The 18,274-nt window shown below is 48.5% G+C and overlaps 11 protein-coding genes and 10 non-coding genes across 21 annotated transcripts, besides 31 other annotated features; all 21 read right to left on the bottom strand.

The window, feature by feature from the left end:
- Window positions 1–18,274: part of a sequence feature (heterozygous, Esmeraldo-like haplotype) that runs on past the window's edge.
- Window positions 296–368: a sequence feature (T-rich).
- On the bottom strand, window positions 389–958 carry Tc00.1047053510283.110 (hypothetical protein, conserved; the record flags this gene model as incomplete). The annotated part of the gene is made up of 1 exon (XM_807413.1): window positions 389–958. One exon carries the CDS (start codon window positions 956–958, stop codon window positions 389–391), a length of 570 nt encoding a protein of 189 aa, XP_812506.1.
- Window positions 1,345–1,389: a sequence feature (T-rich).
- Window positions 1,429–2,124, bottom strand: Tc00.1047053510283.100 (hypothetical protein, conserved; the record flags this gene model as incomplete). Its single annotated transcript, XM_807412.1, has 1 exon — window positions 1,429–2,124. One exon carries the CDS (start codon window positions 2,122–2,124, stop codon window positions 1,429–1,431), a length of 696 nt encoding a protein of 231 aa, XP_812505.1.
- Window positions 1,957–1,977: a sequence feature (AT_rich).
- Window positions 2,020–2,068: a microsatellite.
- On the bottom strand, window positions 2,346–4,634 carry Tc00.1047053510283.90 (hypothetical protein, conserved; the record flags this gene model as incomplete). Its single annotated transcript, XM_807411.1, has 1 exon — window positions 2,346–4,634. The coding sequence occupies one exon, from the start codon at window positions 4,632–4,634 to the stop codon at window positions 2,346–2,348; it is 2,289 nt and encodes a 762-aa protein (XP_812504.1).
- Window positions 3,373–3,472: a microsatellite.
- Window positions 4,781–4,817: a sequence feature (AT_rich).
- Window positions 4,886–4,923: a microsatellite.
- Window positions 5,056–5,096: a microsatellite.
- Window positions 5,246–5,311: a sequence feature (T-rich).
- Window positions 5,420–6,520, bottom strand: Tc00.1047053510283.80 (hypothetical protein, conserved; the record flags this gene model as incomplete). The annotated part of the gene is made up of 1 exon (XM_807410.1): window positions 5,420–6,520. The coding sequence occupies one exon, from the start codon at window positions 6,518–6,520 to the stop codon at window positions 5,420–5,422; it is 1,101 nt and encodes a 366-aa protein (XP_812503.1).
- Window positions 5,534–5,560: a microsatellite.
- Window positions 6,598–6,617: a microsatellite.
- Window positions 6,721–6,769: a sequence feature (AT_rich).
- Window positions 6,868–6,888: a microsatellite.
- Window positions 6,924–6,979: a microsatellite.
- Window positions 7,039–7,068: a microsatellite.
- Window positions 7,141–10,308, bottom strand: Tc00.1047053510283.70 (glycosyl hydrolase-like protein, putative; the record flags this gene model as incomplete). The annotated part of the gene is made up of 1 exon (XM_807409.1): window positions 7,141–10,308. The coding sequence occupies one exon, from the start codon at window positions 10,306–10,308 to the stop codon at window positions 7,141–7,143; it is 3,168 nt and encodes a 1,055-aa protein (XP_812502.1).
- Window positions 10,332–10,352: a microsatellite.
- Window positions 10,441–10,465: a microsatellite.
- Window positions 10,524–10,554: a microsatellite.
- Window positions 10,651–10,678: a microsatellite.
- Window positions 11,033–11,057: a microsatellite.
- Window positions 11,098–11,131: a microsatellite.
- Window positions 11,163–11,218: a sequence feature (T-rich).
- Window positions 11,401–11,428: a microsatellite.
- Window positions 11,466–11,536: a sequence feature (A-rich).
- Window positions 11,579–13,009, bottom strand: Tc00.1047053510283.60 (hypothetical protein, conserved; the record flags this gene model as incomplete). The annotated part of the gene is made up of 1 exon (XM_807408.1): window positions 11,579–13,009. The coding sequence occupies one exon, from the start codon at window positions 13,007–13,009 to the stop codon at window positions 11,579–11,581; it is 1,431 nt and encodes a 476-aa protein (XP_812501.1).
- Window positions 13,022–13,051: a microsatellite.
- Window positions 13,137–13,170: a microsatellite.
- Window positions 13,240–13,272: a microsatellite.
- On the bottom strand, window positions 13,486–14,514 carry Tc00.1047053510283.50 (hypothetical protein, conserved; the record flags this gene model as incomplete). The annotated part of the gene is made up of 1 exon (XM_807407.1): window positions 13,486–14,514. One exon carries the CDS (start codon window positions 14,512–14,514, stop codon window positions 13,486–13,488), a length of 1,029 nt encoding a protein of 342 aa, XP_812500.1.
- Tc00.1047053510283.49 lies at window positions 14,695–14,791 on the bottom strand. Its single transcript, XR_008255676.1, has one exon. It is a non-coding gene; the product is annotated as a C/D small nucleolar RNA (snoRNA), TB11C3C2 (small nucleolar RNA).
- Tc00.1047053510283.46 lies at window positions 14,844–14,927 on the bottom strand. Its single transcript, XR_008255675.1, has one exon. It is a non-coding gene; the product is annotated as a C/D small nucleolar RNA (snoRNA), TB11C3C1 (small nucleolar RNA).
- Window positions 14,963–15,024, bottom strand: Tc00.1047053510283.43. The gene has a single exon (XR_008255674.1). It is a non-coding gene; the product is annotated as an H/ACA snoRNA, TC11C3H1 (small nucleolar RNA).
- Window positions 15,107–15,142: a sequence feature (AT_rich).
- Window positions 15,284–16,246, bottom strand: Tc00.1047053510283.40 (phosphoglycerate mutase-like protein, putative; the record flags this gene model as incomplete). The annotated part of the gene is made up of 1 exon (XM_807406.1): window positions 15,284–16,246. The coding sequence occupies one exon, from the start codon at window positions 16,244–16,246 to the stop codon at window positions 15,284–15,286; it is 963 nt and encodes a 320-aa protein (XP_812499.1).
- On the bottom strand, window positions 16,299–16,889 carry Tc00.1047053510283.30 (uncharacterized protein; the record flags this gene model as incomplete). The annotated part of the gene is made up of 1 exon (XM_807405.1): window positions 16,299–16,889. The coding sequence occupies one exon, from the start codon at window positions 16,887–16,889 to the stop codon at window positions 16,299–16,301; it is 591 nt and encodes a 196-aa protein (XP_812498.1).
- Window positions 16,409–16,476, bottom strand: Tc00.1047053510283.35. The gene has a single exon (XR_008255673.1). It is a non-coding gene; the product is annotated as an H/ACA snoRNA, TC11C4H1 (small nucleolar RNA).
- Tc00.1047053510283.29 lies at window positions 16,837–16,928 on the bottom strand. Its single transcript, XR_008255672.1, has one exon. It is a non-coding gene; the product is annotated as a C/D small nucleolar RNA (snoRNA), TB11C2C2 (small nucleolar RNA).
- Tc00.1047053510283.26 lies at window positions 16,978–17,046 on the bottom strand. The gene has a single exon (XR_008255671.1). It is a non-coding gene; the product is annotated as a C/D small nucleolar RNA (snoRNA), TB11C2C1 (small nucleolar RNA).
- Tc00.1047053510283.20 (uncharacterized protein) lies at window positions 17,005–17,631 on the bottom strand (the record flags this gene model as incomplete). Its single annotated transcript, XM_807404.1, has 1 exon — window positions 17,005–17,631. One exon carries the CDS (start codon window positions 17,629–17,631, stop codon window positions 17,005–17,007), a length of 627 nt encoding a protein of 208 aa, XP_812497.1.
- Window positions 17,096–17,120: a microsatellite.
- Tc00.1047053510283.23 lies at window positions 17,151–17,218 on the bottom strand. Its single transcript, XR_008255670.1, has one exon. It is a non-coding gene; the product is annotated as an H/ACA snoRNA, TC11C4H1 (small nucleolar RNA).
- On the bottom strand, window positions 17,579–17,670 carry Tc00.1047053510283.19. The gene has a single exon (XR_008255669.1). It is a non-coding gene; the product is annotated as a C/D small nucleolar RNA (snoRNA), TB11C2C2 (small nucleolar RNA).
- Tc00.1047053510283.16 lies at window positions 17,720–17,788 on the bottom strand. The gene has a single exon (XR_008255668.1). It is a non-coding gene; the product is annotated as a C/D small nucleolar RNA (snoRNA), TB11C2C1 (small nucleolar RNA).
- Window positions 17,747–18,274, bottom strand: Tc00.1047053510283.10 (uncharacterized protein; the record flags this gene model as incomplete). Its single annotated transcript, XM_807420.1, has 1 exon — window positions 17,747–18,274. A coding segment is annotated over one exon (528 nt), but the record flags the coding sequence as incomplete, so codon positions are not given.
- Window positions 17,838–17,866: a microsatellite.
- Tc00.1047053510283.13 lies at window positions 17,899–17,966 on the bottom strand. Its single transcript, XR_008255667.1, has one exon. It is a non-coding gene; the product is annotated as an H/ACA snoRNA, TC11C4H1 (small nucleolar RNA).

The following is an 18,274-nucleotide window of genomic DNA, read 5'->3' as shown; positions in this document are numbered from 1 at the left end:
GGTCTTTAAGTCGGCCACCCTGTTTTCCCCACGCCCCCCCCTACACCACCACGCAGTGAAAACGAAGGAGAAAGAAAGAGGCTGAACGCACACACACTCGCCAAAAAAAGGCAAAAAATAAAAAATAAAAAAGGAGGGGGAGAGGTTTGGCAAGGCTCAAAACTCAGCAGTACAAACGGCGATTTTTTCTCCGGTACGCGCTGTAAAATGCATGAAGTCGCACGCACCCAACAAATAGCATCGCCATCATCATCATCACAAATACAAGCAAAGCAGTACGAGCGGCAACAACAACAAAAAAAAAAGAAAAAAAAAATACGAAAAATAAAACCGCTAAAGGAAAAAAAAAAAAAAGGAAAGGAAAGAAAGTACACGGGTGAAGAAAAAATCACATAGAAACCAGAAAATGAATAAAGCTAAATATTGAGGCAATCAACATGACGCCTTGATACGCCAAACGCACACGAGAGTCCATCTCAAGTGCACCCAATTTTTTCCACGCTGTTGTGGCATCAACTAAAAAGTCCCCCCTCCTAAAAATCCAATAGTCATACGCCAGTTCCAATAAACCGGCAATACCCATCAACCAACCGCCCATCAACAGGCAGTGAAGCAACGCAAAGCAGCGAATACTCAGTTCCGCAATGATCAGCGGGTTCAGTTGCTGCTCAAGCTCCATGGCGTTGTTCATTTTATCCGCGTAATCCGTGACAGAGGAAATATGAAAAATGGACAACAACAAGGCAGCCACCTGCAGCAAAAACGCCAATACCCACGTTACGATATTGTGAACAAAATGTCCCAAAAAAACCATCAGAAAGCAGAAGTGCATAAAGGCAAAGAATGCCGCCTGTCTTATTTTCCATGTGGTGTGTGGGCGATGACGTTCGGTTATCAAGACATACACCCAGTCTATCTGCATCGCCACCGCCTCGCGAAACCTATGAGTTTCGTCCATGTGTTTAATTCCTTTTTTGATTTATTTCCTTTTTTTTCTTTTTTTTGGTTTCAATTGCTCCTTTCTTGCTCCCCGTTTTCTACGTGACCTCCCAGGCTTGACTTCTTCTTCTAACCCCGTTTCCCTTTTTTTCTTTTTGTTTCTTTGTTTTTTTGTGTGTGTTCGGTGTGGCTTCGCTCCCTCTCGTCTCCACACTACAAGAAGCACGTCACAAAGTACCCCCGCCGTCAGAACGGGGGAGAAAAAGGAAAAGAAAACAAAGGCGGCCAGTGTACTCAAAAAGGCAGAAGATCACAACGTGTCATCATCCGCATGAATCAAAAAGGCTCAAACTGGTAAACCACAAATAAGAGTGAACATTGCCTCCACACACACACACACACACCAAGAAAAAAGGGGAAAAAGACAGAGACAAAAAAAAAAAAAAAAGACGCAACTCGCCCCACCCCTGCAGCGGCGACACTTAACGGCTACTTTTTCTTGCGGACCATTTGCCTCCAACTCTCCGGGTATTGCGAGGAGTTTGTGTGGTGCAGCGGCGTGACGACGGTGGGCCCCCGCGGCATCCACAGCCAATTGGCGGGGGTATTTGCCTTGTGCCAACGGACCAAGAACCGTCGCTTTGCCCGGTGGTTCTGCTTGAAGAGATTCAGTGGAAACTTCGGCTCAACGTCGCCGAGTACCGGCATGAGCGGGTGCTGCGACCACTCGCGGTGCATGTCGCGAATGCGATTAAACTCCTCCGTCTTGCCGTCCAGCGTCTCTCGCATCATCCAATCACGCAGCTGGTCGAGGTGGTCGTATGTGAGGCGCACAGGACGTGGCAGCCACTCCACCGGCCCCTTGTCGTACCACGCCACATTGTCGCTCGGCTTCGAGCGCATCTTGTTGTTACGCCCAAAGCCAGTCCGTTTGGGCTTCGGGTGTGTTGTGCCTAAAATAGAGAAGCGCTCCGGCGTGGCCGTCAGCGCAGCAATTGTGCGGCGCATGCGACCCGCTAAAAAATAATAATAAAAAAACAAAAACAAATAGCTACTAGCGGACAACGGCGCACAAACGGCAAAACAAACAAAAAAAAAATAAACAAAAGAAGAGAAAAAAAAAAAAAAAGATCCACTCAAACCGCCCACGCACTCGCATTCACGCACAACCCCTTTTTTGAACATGTGTCACGTGAGCTCCACGCCATTCCGCCAGGAGACGGGCGGAAGGGGGTAAAGAGAGAGGAAGAGGGTGGAGAGGCGGACAGCGTTGCCACCACAACAGCCCACAACGACAACAGCAACGATATAAAAGAAAAGCACACATGTTTTGGCCGCATCGCACAGTTATCACCGGCACTTTAAAAAAGCAGTAGCAGCGGTACTTCACCACACGGCTCCCTTCTCTAATAAAAGAGCTTCTCACGCCTTTGGCGTAAAAATAAACAAATATCTGCTCGACCTGCATCGCGTGCTTTCCGAAATAGCCATGCCCACACACGCTGGTCTAATATAACACTACTAAACCCATGCGCCGCTCCCCCTTCTTCGCCCGACTCATCTAATTTGTGCAGTAGACGCTGCACTTCCTCCCACATCTCCACCTGTGTAAGGAGCATCAGCACCACACTGTACGCATTCCCAAAGCCTGTTGGCTGGTTCAGCACACTCCGTACCATCTCTTGCAGAAGACGCAGCGCATCTTTTTGTAGTGCGGCAGCGTCATTTAAATCCATCGCATCCCCGTTGACCCTCTCAGGGCTGCTGATCGTGCGCAGTAAAGGGGACAACAGGACCATAGCACTCGCCGCACTGTACAAAGGCAACTGTAACAATGTGGCTTCTTCACGCTGTTCCTTCTGTTGTTTTTTTTGGGTCTCTTCCATACGAATCAGAAGCTCGGTCATCACTCGAACCATCAACGTATACCGTTCTGTTGCAGGCGCTGTCGACGCTGCCACGACACCCACTATGGTCTCCATCACCAACGCCAGGAAGCACTGTTGATCTTCTATGTTGCTAATGGAGGTCTCAAGGCCTTGCGCCACCACTCCGCCCAAAAGGAAAAATTCCTCCAATTCGGATGCAACGTTTTCTCCATGATGGCACCGACGGGAAATATCAAGGTGCACTCGCATCCATTCAACCTCGACTTTTGAAAAGCGATGGTTTCCCGTGGAATTGTCGCCTTTGGGAATGAGCGCCGGATCCTCCAGTACTAAAGCAGCGTACACGGACGCATCTGCAAGCGTGGATGCTTCATTCTGAAGTAAATTCCTCAGTATGTCATCCAATGTTTTCTGCCGCCTCGACTCCGGCCATGACGTTGAGGATGAAACATCCATAGAGTCAAGGGCCCTAAGCTTGCCTTTTGACAAAGATGATGGCAATTTATCCTCATCCCCATCGTGCTCTTTGCACTTCATGCCTCCTTCACGATCATCATTATCATCACCATCATCATCATTTTCCTCATCATTATTGTTACTATCAATATTACTACTATCGGCATCATCCCCATCCTCATTGTCATGGGCAACGTTAAATAAGGAACAAATATGGCGGTGCAACGACATTTCGCTTTGATACGCCAGTCTGCCATAGTACAGAGCGGAAATAAACTCATTTGAAAAACGGCACAGTAATTCTTCATCGGACTGACTGTGACACCAAAAAGTTTTTTTGAGCTTCCAACCCGATTTCGACTCGCCCGGAGTTGACGGCGCAACAAAAAGCATGCAGAACATCAACTGCAGTTCAATAAGGAGCTTCACCTCCTTGGCCTCCGCTGCACATTGTACAAGAGCAAGAAGAAGCCCTGTGTATTCCTCCAAAACCGCTGCGGTGGATTTATCTCTGCCATCCAAAGTCGTGTCACGAGAGGAAGACGATGACGACAAATGGGAAGGAGTAGAAGACAAAAAGGAGGCACCGTCAGAGAAAGGACAACAGCAAAGACGGCCAAACAGATCCAACACCATTTCATCATGGCGCGCCTCCCGCAACGATTGTTCCCAGCCTGTCTCTGCCTCATGACTTCTCTCCAAAGGAAGAAGGCCCAATTCCACTAAACACTCCCAGAGAGGAATGTAAAGCTCTTTAAAAAGATACCGCACGTACGGCGATGAGTTCACCAATTGGACTGCATGTGTCTCCTCTCCACTCTCCGCATCCGAAGAGCCAATAGAAACTGCAGTTTTTGCCTCAGTTGTGGCTAAAGCTGTAGGGCCAGTCGTCACAAACGTCCCTCCAAGAAGAGCCTCGTGTGCCCTCGTCAAACTCAAATTGCTTGACGGCAACACGGACTGCACAAAATCAATAAATAACCGCACATCATGCAGCACGGCAGTAGGAAAGGGTATTCGACGCTCTCGCGCGCACTTCCTCAGCCAATCCAACGCGTATGGAAACGCCCCTAGTCGAATATTCTTCGAGATGGCTCCGTATATTAACTCATCGGTCAACACGAATCCCTGAAGCGCCTCAAGTCCCTTCAGGCTTCTGTTCCAAGCGTCTATCTCGTCTGCCATGTGTGGCGTCAGCGGGTTCCCGCGGAGTATGCGGTCACAGCACGCATCACCCTCCTTTTCACTCTGCTCCTGCTGCCGCTTTCTCACCTGCAGCTGAACGTCGGCAGCGCGCTTCAAAATGTGCTTCCGCGTGTTGAAGTACGTCTCCGCGGTGCGGCTCTTCATTGAAAGAAACTTCTCCTGCTTGAACGGAACCGGTTTAAAGGACGGCACTGGCCGTGGCGCCGCCAGCCGCCCTGCCGCATGGGCCTGCGTTGCCGCGTGCAGTGCTGCAGTCGCCGCCAAACCTCCCCGCCGCACCGTGTCTAAAGTAAAAAAAAAAAAAAATATTATAATAAATAAATAAAAGCTGCTTCCCAATCCTTCACTGTCGGCCACAGCTGCCAACTATGGAAGGAATGACAAACTGGGAAATGAAACAAACAAACAAAAAAAAAAAAAAAAAAGAAAGAAAGTGTGAAGTGAAAAAAAAAAGAAAACGACAAAACCTCAAAATGTTCACTCCATGATAAATAAAAAAAATCTTCGGCGGAGAAACACGCACACACCAGGTGTGGCAGAGACCCAAAAATAGGAAAAAGGGAACGTGTGTTTCTGCGTGTGCGTGCGTGTGTGTGTGTGCGTGTGATATTCCACATAATACACCCGCCACCCCTCAAATATGGGGGGAAATGTCAAACAATAAGCGGAGCATTCCAACTGTACATGAGCGCCTCCCTCCTGCTGCTGGTGCTGCTTTTTTTTCTTTTTTTATCCTCCATGGAGTAGGCGTGCTGAAAATAAATAAAAAAACAAAAAAAAAAGAAAAACCAGACAAACACACCAACACAAAAACCCAAACACCCTGAATAATTTTTGCCATCTCAAACATAAAATGTACATACGTAACAAAAATAAAAAAACCGCAATAAGGCAAAGTGATAGAAACCCTTTTCATCAAATTCATTCCTTCACTCCTGCGTATGCAAGAGGGAAGCCAGCAGGCAAAGACACGGCAAGGACGACGGCGAATCAGAAGCAACGGAAAGAAGAAAACCCAAAGCACCGCTAGAAGAAGAAACAACCTGCTGCTTCTGCTGCTGCTGCTGTTGTTCTTCTTGTTGTTGCTGAAGTTGTCGCCTGAGCTCTTCCGCCTCAGTACGCCTCGTCTGACGCCTTCTCTGACGTTTGCCCTCAATGATAGGCAGCATACTGGCCTCTCGATCAACAAGTCGCTGATACAATTCAGAAGATATGTAATTCCCATGTGCCCGTATGCATGTTGTGCAACTGGAATTCATCTCTAAAGAGTCCAGAAATACCCTCAACGCAAAATCCTCCGTAATGCCATTCCACCGTATATCTAAGACCTCGAGTTGTGTGTTATCCACCACTTCAGCAGTGAGGCGTGAGTTCAATGTCAACTCCTCCAGTAGCAAACTCCGTATACCCACCGTCCCCAAACAACATTCAGAAAGATCAACATATCGCAGTGAACTTCGAGGATGAAATATCATCCTCCCCAACCACATGACATGCGAGTCTGTGATGTGGCTTCCCGAGAGGTCAACAAACTCTAATTTTGCCATGGGCTTCAAGTCATCCGTAGAAGAGTTCGTCGCCTGATTAACAACCTCATCTGCTGCAGATGCCGCACCTTTTACAGCTGTGGCTTTGTTTTCCTCTGACGACCATTTGCAGCCTTTTCCAACACCGCATGAATACTCCACAAGTTCCAGCAGATGCCTCATATAATGAGCGGGTAACCGCAGGTTACCTCCCGCAAGCAGGGTATACAATGGTAGGTGATAAAGGCACGCAAGAAATTTGGCAAATAATGGCTCTGAAACCGTCTTTGCGGTCACATTGACAAAGACAACACTACGGATAGTACTATTCCGCAGCAACGCGTCTAACATGCCGGGGGATGTGATCAACTCTGGACAAATGCGCAGAGTACATAGCGTCGGATCATTGCTACGGATACGATGTAGAAGCTTGGCTGTGATCATCCCATGCAGACGACGTGCAGAAGGCGCTCTGTCCACACGTCTCTGCTGTACGTCACACATAACTCCAGCAAGACTCCTGTGTCTGTGTGGTATTCCTCTTCTTTTCCCTTTCTTCCTACTCCTTTCCCCGCCCCTCTACACACACACACACACACACCAAAAAAAAAAGAAAAAGTAATAAACAGATTGAAATATCACTTCCTGTGCACCGTCAATCGTCAACACCTGTGCGTGATGCCACCACAAAACGACGGGAAGCCAAAAATAATAAATAATAAATAAAAAAAAGGAAAATAATTTTTAAAAAATCACAACAAAAGTCATAACACAACTCTCCTCGGCTTCTGGCGCATGCCCGTACGCTTGTGCATTTATTTCTTCCTGCGTTTGTTTAGGAGGGTAAAACCAAAAAAAAAAAAAAAAAAAAATGTTACGGCTCCCCTCTTCCACATGGCAGGTACATATAAAATAAGATAAAAATAAAACAAAATAAAAAAGAAAGAAATGCAGATAAAATAATGGCAATGATAATGATCACTCAACACAAGAGGGGTACGCGAAAGAAGCAGAACGAGATGTTTTTTTTTTTTTTTTTTTTTTTTTTTTTTGCGTGTGTGGGTGGGTGTTTACGTGGAAGGGGTGTAAAGGGGAGAAAATATTCCGTGTTTCATCCTTGTGTCTCAAAGCCATGAGTCATGTGAGAAATTCAATTTTAGGTGAACCTCCCCCACCGGCCGTGAGGAGCCTCGGCTGTCGGCACCATTCCCGTGGCAATCCCCGGCCAGCAGTGGCAGCGCCACGCCAGAAACCTCCAATAATGACGATTTGCTCCCACCCAGCGAAAGCATCATTCTCTGATCGTCCACCAGAGACTCAACACGCGTCACGTGCTTCTTCTCCTCTGGCGTGGCAAACATGAAACGAAGACGCGTCAAGAGAAATGATTCTCCATCTGTCACGTCTGTCGTGCTACTCCGAAGCACGTGGAGTACATCACAGCATGACGAGTTTGCAATGGCCCTCCACCTCAGAACAAGGTCACCTTTCCCTGGAAAAAGAACGCACTCCAAGGCAAGGGCACAGAAGGCGTGATAGTTGGCATTGCGGCCATGATAGTTGATGTGTCGACTACCGTCATCTACAAATAAATCGCCCTGCGCAAGAATTTGATCGCTAATTCCACTGCCCCTGTATTCTCCTCCTCCCGAGAAAAACGGTTCCAAACGTGGGAGCGTCACCGTTAGAGTGTAGTTCGCCGCGTCGTGCGTGCTGCGCATCCCACTCGTGTTCGTAAATGTAGGAAGAACGGTTCCTACCCGCTGAAAAAGCGGTGTGATCTCCTCCTCCGGCAGGTGTGAATATGAAATGTTCTTTGAAACCCGCAATGTCGTTCCCGCCGCCACAAATTCGCCCGACCAAAAATTATATAAATCCTCCTGCGGTATCTGAACTGTGTGCAGCACATCCCTCGTTCCCACTGAAGTTAACACCGGTGCCACAAAGAGGTGTGGACCGAGAAAAAACCGTTGGCCCAGCATCGTCGGCTCAACGTACGCAAGAGGGTCCTGCGGGTAAACAAAGAAAAGAGGACGAATGATTAACTCGCCATCCAAATGGGCTCTCCAAAAAAGTGTGTACAAATATGGCAAAAGAGCGTAACGGAACTGCACGGCGTCACGAATGCGGGCGCGCACATGGGGCACCAAACGCCACACTTCACGTAACGGTGCGTTCTCGTTGGCATCCGTGCAAAAAAGCGGGTAAAACACAGCGAGTTGATACCACCGCACTAATAACTCTTCCTCAACGTTCTGAAAGTAAAATCCTCCAACGTCGGCACCGACAAAAGAAATGCCTGCAATGCTATGCGCCAGACACAGCTCTACGCTGGAACGCAGATGCTCCCAGGAAGCCGCGTTGTACCCCAGACGCACCGCTGCGTGACGCTGTGTTCCAGCAAAGTAGGACTGTGTAATGAGAAATGGCCGGCGGTAGAATTGTGTTCGTCGCAGTTGGCCACCGTAAGCAGCCATGGCGTGCAGCATGCCATACAGGTTATGAATAACTTCATGCGGAACGGCCCCACGGTGCCCCACGTCCATCGGAAGCGTTCCCCGCAATCCACCCTGCAAAAAGGGCTCATTTTCCTCCAATGAAAAAAAAGTGTGGTTTGTGGAACCAAGAAAGCGCTTGTACTTCATCAGACCACCGTACCAGTGCCGTGCACGGGAGTCGAGAAAGTCAATCCATACGTTTGCACCAGACTCAGAAAACCCTATAAAAATCTCTTCTGACTCCGCATGTGTTCTGACAAAGTACTCGTGTCGCTTTCCCTCAATGTAAAGCGAAAAGCGTGGATCCACCCGTACATATGGCACCGTGGAAAGAACCATAAATCTTCCACCATGACGCCAGAGCTCATCCTGTAATCTCACAGGGTTCGAGAAACGTGTCAAGTTCCAAGTGAAAATTCGTTTACCGCGCATGTAATGCAAGCCAATGCCCAGTGTGTCAACTGGTATTTGTGCCTGTAAGAAGGCAGCGCTCACATTCAGCAGTTCATCCATTTTCCCGTACCCACGGTGTGCATGATGGTAGCCCAATGCAAAGAGCGGCGGCATCATTGGAAACCCCGTCAAGGTGTAATACTGAAAAAGAACATCCTCGGCTGTGGGTCCCGGCAACAGATACACACGAGTCGCACCGGCTGTGCTCCTAAACGATAGGGTCGTTTCTCCGCCAACGCCTCCTGTAGCCGTACGCACGTGTAATGGGGAGCCATTTAGCCAAAAAATGCCCATTGCACGTCGTCGCCGTCCATACAACGACTTTTTACCGTAACGAATTGGCGCTCGTCCAATACCGTACAAAAGTGGAACGGAACCATGCATCCTTGTCCCCGATAAGAGCGTCTGATTTAAATGGAACTGGTTAAAGAGACGATACTCACCGTCGTCTGGTAGACGAAGTCCCGACGCATGGGATAATGGAAGTCCAAAAAAACGCATTTTATACTCCGGATTAAAAGAAAAGTTAGCATCCAAACCATTCGATAATTCGTCTTGCGTAGCTGTCATGCGTAGTGAAATGCCTACAAAAAAATCCCCGGAATCCCAAATCAGGCGTGATTTTCCTTCCGCATCCCCACGATCACGTAGACGGCATCGCAGTGACGGTGACGCCGTGGGAGAGGCGCACCACCGCATTCCCTTCTCTTCTCCCTCTTCCTTTTCCTCTTCCACAATACTCCGTAAAGTGCTAGGACCCACTTGCACGTCTGTCTCATCCATTAAAACCTCCTCCGGGAAAAACGATGCGGCCGACTGATGTGGCATGAGTCCAACAATAGGATGTGCACTGTCGTCACATGGCCCTTTCCTCACCTTCCCTTCACCTCCTCCATGGACTCTCTGTCGGCAATTCGGTCTAAATAACCGCACTCGCATCAATACATCCCCTTCATTGGCCTCATTTGGTCCATCAGCCACCCGTTTGCATGTTTGAGTGGAGTACAAGGCATCCAAATCGTGGCGTTGGTGGGGCCACAGCAGACCTTCCTGGGGGGCATCAGTGAGAATGTTTAAAGGAACATCTGTCATCACATTTGTAGGGCGCCGCACTCGCTGTGGGTCCCGTCCTTCCTCCCGCAACGTTGCCGCTGCCGGAGAAGAAGGCCCCACCTCGACGGCTCCTTTGCCAGCAAAGTAAAAATAGTGTGGCAGCGTAAAAAAGGGTCCGTTGAACAAAACGATAAAAGCCAGAAGCAGCAACGCAAAAATAAAAACTCGTAAAGTCCATCGAAATCTGCGACGTGTCCCACGTCGAAATATCGCCCCACGCCGCCTCATCGTCTCTACTGCGCTCTCTCCAAAAATAAATAAATAAATAAATATATTTTTATATTTACTTCTTCCCTCCTTTTCACCCTCCCTTTATTTATCACCTGAGCGCTAATTATGCGTGCTGCCCCGGAGGAAGAAACACACACACACACACACACACACATATGTATAGAGAAAGAACAAAAACAAAAAAGAGAAAAAGAAACACTGCCACGGTGCAAAATAATAATAAATAATAAATAATAATAATAAAAAGAGGGCTCCGCATATGTTATGCACAGAAAAAAGAAACGGGCATGAGAAAGAAAAAAAGCGGGTTAAATGTCATGAAATGGCAGAAGCAACAGGAAAAAGAAAAAAAAAAAAAAGAAAGAAAGAGGCATTACACGTTTTTTTTTGTCGTTGTTTTTCTTTTTCTTCCTTCAGCGCGTCTATTCTATTATATATATAACATATACATGCCATACATGTTCTCTTTCATGATATTTGTTTCCATTGACTTGCAACTCACGGCACCCAAGTGGTACGAGCAGGCCACAGAGAAACTCCTCCATTCCTCCATTCCTCACAAAAACAGTGCGCATAAGCGCAGAAAACGCGTGCGGTCCGTCCACACAAACACACACACAAAAAAAGAAAGCGGAAGGGGTATTGCGATAGTCACGCGCGTCCATCTAAAGAGGCGGGCAGTGACCTCCAAAAACAAAAGTCAACGACGGCAAAACGAACGAAAGAAAAAAAAAAAAAAAAAAGAAGACAGCAGCGCAGCCAAATGTCAAGAAGCAAATAAAACCTAAAAAAAAAACAACAAAAAAACAAAAAAAAAAAATCAAATACACATGTAAACTACACCAAAACGCAACAAACGTAAAAATCTTAAAAAAAAAAAAAAAAACGAGAACTAAAAAAAACAAAAGGCCGTATCGCACAAATAATTCGCCGTATGCCAGTCGAATTAATCCCATCACATCACAATCCCTCTCTCCCTCACCCTCTCACTATATATATATGCGTATATATGCGTATATACCCCCCTTTACTCACCCATCATTCAAATACAAAATGCGTACAATAACGCCCCTCAAAACCCACAACGCCTATATATATATATATACATACATACATAACTACACATAAATGAATATTATAAATAAAACGCGTACTTTTTTTTTTTTGTGTGTGTGTATTACTATTATTCCTTTTCCGTTTATTTCTTTTTTTTTTTTCCTTTTTTCCTCATTATGGGGCTGTAGCCATCGTTTCCCATTATTGGCATTCATGTCGCATCTTCCGTCCGATTAAATTCTGCATCTAAAATATCCCGCATTTTTTGCATCTCAGTCTTGAAGTCCTCCACTTCTTGCCGTGCGTAGTTGATAATATTTTTCACACCGTACTGCTTACGCAGCTCCTGAACACGCGACTGTTGCTCAATATCCTCCAACCGCAAATGCTTAAACTGAGAATTAAATGGTTGTTTTTTCTCCACCTTCGGTTCTTCACTTGTAGAGGCGTTACCACTCAGATGACCACGCAACTTGGGAAATTTTGACGTGCCATCGCATGCGTCACCATCTGAGTCTACCGGCTCACGATTATTCCTAGCCGACAACGATCGAATTGTTAAAGCATGCGTATAAGCAAGGGGAGGCACAATGTTTTCATCCGGCCACTTCGAATAATGCGATAAGTGATCCAGCCCACCAACGCCAGGTGCCAAAGCTCCACTGCAAGCTACTTGTTGTCGCGGCTGCATGGGCGAAAGAAAACTCCCCGAATGCGCCTCTTGAGATTTATTGCATGAAAGCGATGCCAAGGGCGGACACGGTATCGGTGGCTTTAATGGCGCAGACGCATCCGTTGTTCCTGAAGCATTCCACAGCGGCTGCACGCTTTTCATTTTTAAAGTTCTCAACGATAAACGTGGCTTCGTTGCGTTCGTAATGACAGTCTGTCGGTCTACATTATCACCTTGTACCGTCGCCGTCGCCGTTGTTGGTGTTGTTGTCGTTGCCCCTGCTGCCGCCGTGTTTATGATAGATGTGCCTTTTGGTACCGCCGCCTCGTTGCTGATTTTTTGCGTGGGAACGTTTTTTCTTAGAACGTGTTCTTGTGTGCCGTCGCGTTGCCCCGAGACGGTGTCGAAGCCGTTCCTCTTTTTTGCCTTCCGCTGGTCGCTGCGCAGCTCCACTTTTCGCATAGCGCCGATCTCGCCGCTCACCCCGCATTTACTCATCGCAGACTCCACCGCCGCCAGCTGGCACATGAGGAACGAGAACAACGCACCGACCCCCTGCAGCTCGAAGGTGTGACTGGCGAGTGTCGGGTGCTGCCGCATCGACTCCTCCCACGCCTGTGGGAACTTTGTCCCGCTCTTTACGCCGTCCACAAACAACGCCACTACGGCTCTGGCAAACCACTGCAGCATCTGCCCCAGCTCCGAGTGCTCACCGGCGGCGACAAAACTACTCTCCACGAGAGATTCTGAGGGGCATCCCTGCGAGACCAAAAAACTGCTCGCTTCGGCGCAGACGGAGTCCCTCCCAAAAAAATTACGCCCACACGGGCGATTCTCCGCGCTGCTGAGTCCCTCCAAGTTGGAGATAATTTTTTGCATCTGCTCCGACGTCAGCGCAGCGGGAAGGGCAGACTCTGAGAGACCAATGCTCTCCACTCTTTTGGATAGAAAAGCCAGCGGCATTGACATCCCTCCCCCTCCCACACACACAAGTACACACACACACACACAGAGAGAGAGAGAGAGAAAAAGAGACACAAATCAAACACACAATGGAGTAAACTGTAATCCACTAAATAGTTCGCCTCAAATCAACAAGAAAAAAAGAAGAAAAAAAAAAAAGAAAAGAAGCCAGCATTGTGTTCAATGAAAAGGGGAAATGCAGAGTTACTGAGATGCCATGATGAGTTCTTTTTGTTTTATTATTATTATTATTATTATTATTATTATTAATACCATGTTGAAGTTTTAATAAACATTGTGACATCACAGACTGACTGCAATGCACCGCAGGAAAAGGAAAAGATACACGGAGCAGACAGATGACAAAAATAAATACACACGTCATACGGTTTACTGAAGGCGTAATGCTACATTGGGAAGATTAGTCGATCCACATGCATGCTCCCTTTCACTTCTCACTCTACTCCCCTCGTTCTCCGCAGCTACAGGCCACTGGAGAAGGAACTGACAAACGGTTTCTTACCATGAAGAGCTTCTATTTCTTTGGCGTCTACAAAACGCTTCAAAGCAGCTGTGTCGGTATCGTACATCGGTTCAAACTCATCTATACATGAATGACTCACGACTTTGCCAAGATACTTGGTCCCAATTCCCAAAGGAGTTTTAATAGGAGGCAAACTCAGCTGCTCGACGCCGCTGCGGTTCCATGCACCACGTAAAGTAGAAAATTTCCATACATTCTTTTCCTCTTCATTTTTATCTCCTGCACAATTTAAATGGCTCTTCTTAAAATCACCATCCGTGATCGTAGTAGCCACCATTCCATCTTTCCTTCCGTCGCTTACAGCTTTTTTCAACTTCTCCCGCATCCTCCGTCCGTGTTGCGAACGCAAGGCAGCCCCACTATTAATCCGAATGTCATTTTCAACACTCGTCCCGTAAACAGTCACGGTCGAGCATGGAATCACGGGGCGCCTGTAGATGCCACTCACACACGTCGTTGAGATCAAATGGTGCAATTTCTCTGTCGCCTCCTTGTAGGTCTGTTTTTGTTTGGACTGCCGTCTTTCCAATTCCTCCTGAAGCCGATCCTGAAGCATTTTATTGGCCGCTTCCTGCACATGCGACGAGGCCCTCACAGTTTGCTCAATGTAGAACTTCCTGGCGTAGAAGTCATCTATGTGGCATCGCACATAGTACCCGCGAAAACATGCCTGGATGCGTGTGGCGTAGTACTCATAGACAGCTCTTTCATGTGAAGCCTCTGCCTCCTCCCGAAGCTCCGCCACACGCTTGCGATGCATGTGACCACGATACATCCGCTGCAGGCAGACCACGGCACCCCGCAACACGCGATACGACCGACGATCACGCCACATGCGATAGAATGACTGTATCGTAATCGCCGCAGACAATTCTACTTGCTGCAATGAAGACGCATGGGCCATCGCCTCCATGAGTGAAGCGACCAGTTGTGGTCGCAGTGGTTGAAGGTAAGCACAAGTATTCATTTTCTCCTGTACAGATCTTAACAAAACGCAAAAAAAAAAAAATATACATCACGCCATTAGCAGAGACAAATACACATAGAAAAAAAATATATAACACTTTTCCTGTGTATTCCATAATACATATATATATATATGAAAAATGATTATCAAAGGAACCGCAAGGATTGAGATATCGCCGTGTCAGCATGCCGTCTATAATCAATTGGGCCATGGCATCGTTGCCAGAGCCCACAATCATAAGGGAGTACGTCTCACAGCATCTTAGTGTCTCATCACATGGCACCTCAGGGGTCAGAAGAAGGAAGCCGCAGCGCGGGGGGGGGGCAAGCTCAGAGAATGGATTAACCATGCAGGCGTCATTGAGTAATGCATCTCTCGCCGGAGTTGCAGTAGTAATGAAAATTCCCTTATCACCGCAGGACACCCGCACACAGTCTGGAACGCAACATCTTGGCTCTCTCAGGTCCACGCAGGAGAACGAATGGATACACTCACCGGTGGGATTATTCAGTAAGACAGGGAGTCGATACGCCACAAATGGTGTCTAACCTACATGTGAAATCATGCATCACAGAAGCACTTGGAAACAAAGTAAAAAAAAATAATAATCAGAAATAAATAAATAAATGTATACATCGCCTTTAAGACGCACCTAACATGAAATACACCAGTTGAATTAAAATACAAGACAAATGCCCTCACGCGGTGGCAAGCAATAAAGAAAAAAATTAAAAAAAACTCCCACTTTTGACCTCAAAAAAACATATATTTAAGAAACGTTACGTGTCGTTATTTGGTCGACGGGAAGATGTCCTGCCGAGCCCAGACACGAAAGCCGAACATGTCCATTTCCCGAAATGATAATGCTCGTTATACTACAGTGAGACAATGAAATCCGTAGCCACGCCTCCGGCGGAAGCTGAAGTGCCCGGCACACCAAGTACCGAATCACATTGGCATGACCAACAATGATTTCCACGGAGGATTCATCCGCAGTGGACCGATGGAAATACTTTTCAAAGACCCCCTCCACAGCCCGCATGTCTTTATATGATGCGTATTTGTTACGGAACACAGGCTCCGGATCACATGGGAATCGTTCACGCAATGCGGCATCCGTTGCCAACCGCCTGCGCACATGTGACGGGAACGCCTCCAAAATCAATTTTGCCGTCTGTTGAGCACGTGTCATGTCTGAAACGTGAATGAATTTTGGCTCTGTCGCAATCAAGAAACCTCCCATATGATTTTCCCCCAACGCCGCACCCGCCACGCCACCCGAAGATGAAGCATCACTCGCCAAATAATCCGCGGCATAATTCTTCGCCCTCACCATTTTATTTCCGCTCTGCACAAACGCCTTCCACAAATATTCGCCAGTGCGTCTAGCCTGCTCCTCCCCAAGCGACGTCAAAGTGCGGACACGGTCATCATTTGAACTCTCGTTCTGGTACTGTCCATGACGAATCAAAATAATCTGCCGCTGAAACGAACGATGACGATCAGCACGAATGCCACGCACGCCAGGGCGATCCCAATCGCTCACCCACGGAACACCCCAAGTCTTTACATACTCCAATTCCTCCTTGGTAGGCGGAGGCAAACTCTCAAGAGTATAATTCCTTAAGCCATCAGGAGAAATACCTCTCTGCGAAGGTCCTTCACACCAACAGGAACTAAAACTAGAAAAAAAGACACCAACAACACCACCAAAGAATACTTTAACTAACATATCCAACTACAAAAAAAAAAATTTTAGATAAGAAAAAAAAACATTAATAGTATTAAAACACCACATTCAACTCTGCCTCCAAGAATCCCAAAGCTGCAGCCATGTGCATGTGCATGTATATATATATATATACACACACACCGAGGCGGGGGGTCGTGGACATCTCTTGCTCTCCAGTTTCGTGCACCGCGTCTGTTGGTTTAGCGACGAGCGCACTACAAAAAAGAGCTTTCGCGGGAAGGGGGCACTCTGCGCAAAATGTGTAATGCATGGTTTGTTGCTGACTCGTCAGGGCCCCGATGGAGCTAGAGCGCACACAGGATATGCATAACGGGATAGTCACGCGGCGGAGCATCAGGCGCACAGGGCGCCGAGCGTCACACCGCGCGCGCCCTTGCTCTCCGACCCCCGTGCACACACACGCAGCGGAACGCGTCCAACGCACGCCCCCAGAAGGGACAGCGAGGCCGCGACAGCCACGCGCATGCCGTCTCGAGGCCGTACGCCCACTGAGAGAGCGCCCCCGAGGTGACAGGATCGCGTAATGAAGGCAGAGGGGAGAGGGTGAAAGAGAGGGAGGCTCGGTGCGACGATCAGACGGGGCGTGAAATAACGCTGTTTTCATTGCTGTGTCAACGTCCATCTGCGACGGCTTCACATCGGCCTGGTTGTCGATCACATCGCCATGCACATGCGCCAGGGCAGGGAGGGAGGAGGCGTCGGGGTCGCGGTCAGACTGGGGCGACAGTGTTTCTTGCTCACGGGTTCGTCAAAGTCTGTGATGTTACGTCAATCATCATATCCAGATCCGTCTCCAGGAATCCCAAAGCTGCAGCCATGTGCATGTGCATGTATATATATATATATATATATACACACACACCGAGGCGGGGGGTCGTGGACATCTCTTGCTCTCCAGTTTCGTGCACCGCGTCTGTTGGTTTAGCGACGAGCGCACTACAAAAAAGAGCTTTCGCGGGAAGGGGGCATTCCGCGCAAAATGTGTAATGCATGGTTTGTTGCTGACTCGTCAGGGCCCCGATGGAGCTAGAGCGCACACAGGATATGCATAACGGGATAGTCACGCGGCGGAGCATCAGGCGCACAGGGCGCCGAGCGTCACACCGCGCGCGCCCTTGCTCTCCGACCCCCGTGCACACACACGCAGCGGAACGCGTCCAACGCACGCCCCCAGAAGGGACAGCGAGGCCGCGACAGCCACGCGCATGCCGTCTCGAGGCCGTACGCCCACTGAGAGAGCGCCCCCGAGGTGACAGGATCGCGTAATGAAGGCAGAGGGGAGAGGGTGAAAGAGAGGGAGGCTCGGTGCGACGATCAGACGGGGCGTGAAATAACGCTGTTTTCATTGCTGTGTCAACGTCCATCTGCGACGGCTTCACATCGGCCTGGTTGTCGATCACATCGCCATGCACATGCGCCAGGGCAGGGAGGGAGGAGGCGTCGGGGTCGCGGTCAGACTGGGGCGACAGTGTTTCTTGCTCACGGGTTCGTCAAAGTCTGTGATGTTACGTCAATCATCATATCCAGATCCGTCTCCAGGAATCCCAAAGCTGCAGCCATGTGCATGTGCATGTATATATATATATATATATATATATACACACACACACCGAGGCGGGGGGTCGTGGACATCTCTTGCTCTCCAGTTTCGTGCACCGCGTCTGTTGGTTTAGCGACGAGCGCACTACAAAAAAGAGCTTTCGCGGGAAGGGGGCACTCTGCGCAAAATGTGTAATGCATGGTTTGTTGCTGACTCGTCAGGGCCCCGATGGAGCTAGAGCGCACACAGGATATGCATAACGGGATAGTCACGCGGCGGAGCATCAGGCGCACAGGGCGCCGAGCGTCACACCGCGCGCGCCCTTGCTCTCCGACCCCCGTGCACACACACGCAGCGGAACGCGTCCAACGCACGCCCCCAGAAGGGACAGCGAGGCCGCGACAGCCACGCGCATGCCGTCTCGAGGCCGTACGCCCACTGAGAGAGCGCCCCCGAGGTGACAGGAT

The sequence above is a fragment of the Trypanosoma cruzi genome, genomic scaffold (assembly GCF_000209065.1).
Source record: "Trypanosoma cruzi strain CL Brener 1047053516701 genomic scaffold, whole genome shotgun sequence".
Classification (NCBI taxonomy): domain Eukaryota; phylum Euglenozoa; class Kinetoplastea; order Trypanosomatida; family Trypanosomatidae; genus Trypanosoma; species Trypanosoma cruzi.
Note: the sequence above shows the minus strand (reverse complement) of the source record. Positions and strands in the feature narration are given on the sequence as shown.